The sequence below is a fragment of the Peromyscus leucopus genome, chromosome 1 (genome assembly GCF_004664715.2).
Source record: "Peromyscus leucopus breed LL Stock chromosome 1, UCI_PerLeu_2.1, whole genome shotgun sequence".
NCBI lineage: Eukaryota > Metazoa > Chordata > Mammalia > Rodentia > Cricetidae > Peromyscus > Peromyscus leucopus.
Window position 1 is genome coordinate 152,703,501 of NC_051063.1, and position 5,351 is coordinate 152,708,851.

At 36.9% G+C, this 5,351-nt stretch overlaps 1 protein-coding gene across 1 annotated transcript; it reads left to right on the forward strand.

Moving 5' to 3' along the window:
• The first annotated feature begins 223 nt into the window (after window positions 1-223).
• On the forward strand, window positions 224-1,259 carry LOC114685633 (mas-related G-protein coupled receptor member X1-like). The gene has a single exon (XM_028860267.2). The coding sequence runs from the start codon at window positions 224-226 to the stop codon at window positions 1,247-1,249; it is 1,026 nt and encodes a 341-aa protein (XP_028716100.2). The 3' UTR covers window positions 1,250-1,259.
• The last annotated feature ends 4,092 nt before the right edge of the window (window positions 1,260-5,351 follow it).

Consider the following 5,351-nt stretch of genomic DNA (forward strand, 5'->3'; position numbering starts at 1 on the left):
GATTTGGAGGTCCTGAGTTATACATAGGAAGAATGACTCAGGCTATAGTCAACAAACTCTGGGTTTGAATCCACAGTCCAGAACTCTCCAGCTCTTTCTTGGTGACTTAATCCATGCAGTCATGTTGTTCTCCTTTTATTTATAAATGAATTTATTTAGAAATGCTAACAACAGTATAACATTGTGGTCCTGAGGAGAAGGGACCATATTAAGATGCTCAAACATGGTTTATGTTCTCAGGGACACTACTGGAAGACTTGTGAGCATGGATCCAACCATCTCATCCCACAACACAGAATCTACACCAAAGAATGAAACTGACCAGCCCAAGAATCCAAATTGCGATCCAATCCTGACCCTGAACTTGCTGGCCCTCATCATTGCCCTGGTTGGACTGGCAGGAAACGCCATTGTGCTCTGGCTCTTGGGATTTCACATGCGCAGGAAAGCCATCTCAGTCTATATCCTAAACTTGGCTTTGGCAGACTCCTTCTTCCTCTGCTTCCACTTTATTGACTCTCTGTTACGGGTCTTTGATTTCTATGACATCTATGTCCATAAATTAAGCAAAGAAATCTTAGGCAATGCAGCAATCATTCCCTATATCTCAGGCCTGAGCATACTCAGTGCTATCAGCACAGAGCGCTGCCTGTCTGTATTGTGGCCAATCTGGTACCACTGTCACCGCCCAAAAAACATGTCAGCTATCATGTGTGCCCTAATCTGGGCCCTGTCCTTTCTGATGGGCATCCTCGAGTGGTACTTCTCAGGATTCCTGAGTGATGTTTGTCATCATTTGTGGAAAAATGTTGACTTTATTGTAACTGCATTTCTGATCTTTTTATTTATGCTTCTCTTTGGGTCCAGTGTGGCCCTAGTAGTCAGGATCCTCTGTGGTTCCAGGCGGAATCCACTGACCAGGCTGTATGTTACTATCTCACTCACAGTGGTGGTCTTCCTCATCTGTGGCCTGCCTCTGGGGCTTTACCTGTTCCTGTTTTTCTGGCTTGACGTTCATTTGCATTATCCCTTTTGTCATCTTTACCGAATTACTACTGTCCTGTCCTGTGTGAACAGCTGTGCCAACCCCATCATTTACTTCTTCGTTGGCTCCTTTAGGCAGCATAGGCGTCATCGGTCCCTCAGGATGATTCTTCAGAGGGCTCTGGAGGACACGCCTGAGGAGGATGAATGCACAAAAAGCCATCTTCAGAAAACCATTGAGATGTCAGAAAGCAGAGAATGGTGAACATCAGTCCTTCCTTTAGACAGACAGAAATGTCCCAGTGATTGAAGTGCTTTCAAATGGTTTTTTTAAATCGAAATTTCTTATAATTCTTAAAGTAGTCAGAAATAATTTCTCCAACTTTCTTTACATTGTCAATGAATTTCTCAAGTATCCTCTGTGTGTTTCTTATTGAAAGTTTTTTTTTTCTTGCAGTTTTATCATGGGGAAGTTCTTATTTAAACCATAAATCTGAAACTGAGAACATTAAGGTATAAAATGTTTTTCCTATGGGCCATTTCCCAGAGAAATTTATTCTCCGTGATTCTCCCAGCACTGGAGATAGTAAACTCAGACCTGAAAAAATCTACATCTAAGGATCACTGACATCTCCAATCTAAGGAGAATAGCTTCCTCAAGTCATGCTCTGTCTAAGAACAATGTAGGAAGTCAGATTTCTGAGAAGTATTTTGGCAGCTTTTTTCTTGTGTTTTGGGTTAAAAATCAAGGCCTTTGTCCTTGAGAATGGTAAACAGACATTTGCTTCTCAATCATAATACAGAAATATGATCAATCCATTGAATGCTGGTAAAACTAAAAAAAAAAAGTGTAGAAACTGGAAGTTGGATTGGAAAGATCAAGCAGTGGTCTGGAGTCTGTTTTAGAATAAGATATCAAGATTTGACTATGCCATTGACATGAACTGAAGGCATCATAAGCTAAGCAGAACCAGAAGAGTCTATTTGTGCACTGTGAGTACAAACACCTTGATCACAATCTCCTCCCACCTCTGGGCAGCAGTCTGTTAATGTAATGCTCTTTCTATAAGATGCTATGGTATATACCATATTGATAATGCCAATATAGCAATGCTGATTATAAAAATGATGATACTGTTCTTTATGAGCATGATAGGAACTGGAGAAAAATTAGTGTGTGTGTGTGTGTGTGTGTGTGTGTGTGTGTGTGTGTGTGTGTATACAATGACTAGCATATTAGCTAAAGGCTCCCTAAAATGTTTAGAATTTGAACTGATAACTTCACAATTTACCTAATTCACTTTTATGAGCCACATTAATTTTTTCCATTTTTAATTCTATTTATTTTTCTTTTTCAATATATTTTAATTAGAATATAATTACACTATCAAAGAAACATTAAGGAACTTAGAGACAGATGAAGATGGGAGAAGAGATAATTCATACTGACATTGTTAATAAAATCAAGTACCTCAGAGAATGGTAAGCAGTATGTAAATGAATACCATTCTCATATTTCAAGGATTTTGTTATCAGACAAGATACCTCTTAAGACAAATTCTAAGACAGGAGCATAGAGAACAATGTCTATCAAGATCTTGAAGTAAAAAAAAATGACTGGCATGAATTTTGTAAAATCGGTTGTAGCAAACTCTGTAATCTCTGCAAGCTCAAGAGAGCTATCCAGGTCAACCAGCAGAACAACTGAAAAACAAAATCCTGTATTCTTGACCCTCTTCCCAAGGACAAACTGAATGACATGATCCAAACAATAGGGAGGTGGAACAAGAAATACAGAGTCGAGGAAAAAGGTGAGAAATAGTGAAATGCCCTTTTCCTCGAGTCAAGTCTCTCTGTAAACAATAGTTCCAAAATTGGGAACTGAAGAGAAAGCATTTTTAATTAAAATGAACATATTATTCTTGACATATTAATACCCTTGTTATCCATGATAGCTTAAGAGTTGGCCACCAGTTACCAAAAATCTCATGGTCACCATTTGCATATAACTTTGTCCCTGTCTTGAAATTTGATGTCTGCAGCACTTGATATTTAACATATAACATGTTGTGAACACTTAAGACAGAGTAATGCATACCCATTTCAGATGTTCCAAAGAGTATAGATGACAATAAATGCAGGTCTGAGCCTTTAACATATTATGCATTCATTTTATTTCTTTAGCATTGTTTGTTCATGGAAATTGGGAAAATATATGATAAAATTTGTAGTATATTGTCCATTTTAGTGGTAGGTATGTTGATTTTATTATAATATCATTCCTTACTTATGGATGGGGAAAGATTCCAAGAATTACATTCTTATGTAAATATAGAGTATTTACATGAGCCTATCACACACTTAGACTATGGGGTGTTATTCAACCCTTGATATCCCACAGTTATGGTAAGTAGTGTTTTCACTTTTCATTAGATTCTTAGAAACTTTTAATTGTTCCTTGATTTCTTCCTTTACTTGATCATTCAAAGTTATATTTTCAATCTCAGTGTGTTTATATATTTCTATATACATTCTATAAATTTCTCTTGCTGTTTATTTCTAGTTTTATTCCATTATGACATGATACAACAGAAGAAATTATTTCAGTTTAGGGTTTCTTAAGATTTGTTTTGTGGTCCAAATTGTGAGATATTTTGAAGAATGTTTCATGGACTTAGGCTTCTGAGAAGATAGTCATTCTACAGAGATTTGATAGCATATTCCATAGAAGTCTGTTAAGCTCATTTGATCTATAGTATAGTTTAAATTCTAAGGTTCCTTTGTGATCTTTTTGTCTGGATGATCTACCTATTTGTTGATGATAATGGGTTACTGAAGTCCTATTATTATCTCTGGACCAGCCTATCCCTTCAAGTTTGCTTCATTAAGTAAGTATACCAATACTCAGTACACACATGTTTACAACTATTATGTCTTCTTGTTGACTTTCTCTTTATTAGTATATAGTAGAGTTCTTTCTGCTTAAGTTTGGCTTGAAGTCTACTTTGTCAGATAATGGTTACTTTTAGAACCATTTTACTTTTAGAAGAGTATATAATAGTGACAGAGGACACAATAAAATAGATAAAAATGATCAAAAAGAAAGAAAAGAATGAGAGTCACGTGTCTTTGTTCAAGAATAAAGATCTTGAACCAGCCTTCTTCACAGGCTACTTTCAGGATGCAGAACAGCTCCCAGTGAGTCAGCTCCTTTTTCAGCTGCTTTCACTGTGATGAACAAATGTCCTTAGAGACCAGAGATTGCCATCAGTATTGTTAAAAATTCTGGCTGAGCTGGTTTCATCAAATGGAACTGATGAATCACAGTTTCTGATTAGAAAAGAATATTAAAGGTCATTTTCAAGAATAAAATGTAACTTTATAAAACAAGGGCTTCACTTGGCTAATGATTATATATCCTATCACTTAGGACAGTTTCAGAATCAGCAGATACTCAGGGAATAGCTGCCATTTTAATGAATGAGTCTAGCTAGCCTCACCACTCCAAGTTGGAGCAGTATTAAGAAGCACTCAAACCTTATCTGCTTCTATATATCTAGCATCTGAGAGCTTATGAAGAGCATATTGCCTACTGGACTACTCCAGTCCAGTATTTCACTAGGAGACATGTATAGCTAGAGGAAATCCATGTGGAATCTACATATACCACAACTGATAAATCAACATCTGAGGACAGAAAGGAATAGATAATGAGAAAAGCTCAGCTCTGAGTCAGATAACAGAGGCTCAGAGGCAATTTCTTCCCAAGTTGTAATTATACCTTGCTTTACAAGACATACTTTTTTTGTTTGTTTGGTTGTTTGGTTGGTTGGTTGGTTGGTTTTTTGTCCTCCTTGTGATTGAGATAAAGGATTTATTCCACTATACTGATGTCAGTGTCAGTACATTTTCTTAAACTTTTAAACAGGTTACCAGGAGATTGAGGTGTCCCTTAAATGGTTGCATCTCTGCTAATGGGAACTAGCAAAGAACATGAAGACTAAGCTTACAGAATTAAGCATCAGATGAGGAATGAGAGATACAATAATCTGCAGGTATATAGACAAGGACTTAGGGAAAGTTTATTACTATGTCCATTTAGCAGAATTGTAATAAGTTCTCCTCTGGGGCCTACCACCTAAGCGGGTTGGCTCAATTAATAGGACCAGGCATAAGTTCCATCTTATGAAATGGTCTTGAAATCAGAAAGTGGTTGGTTACTCCCATAGAATTTATGCCACTATTGCACCAAGGTACATATCCTTCCAGGCTAGTCATCATTGTAGCTTGCAGGATTCATAGTTGGGTGAGAGTGTTGATAACTTTCTTCCCCCAGTATCATGACTAGAACCTTTTAATACTATGAA

What these genes read in the sequence shown, in the direction of transcription:
- LOC114685633 (XM_028860267.2), top strand. Translation starts at nt 224, where the DNA reads ATGGTTTATGTTCTCAGGGACACTACTGGAAGACTTGTGAGCATGGAT.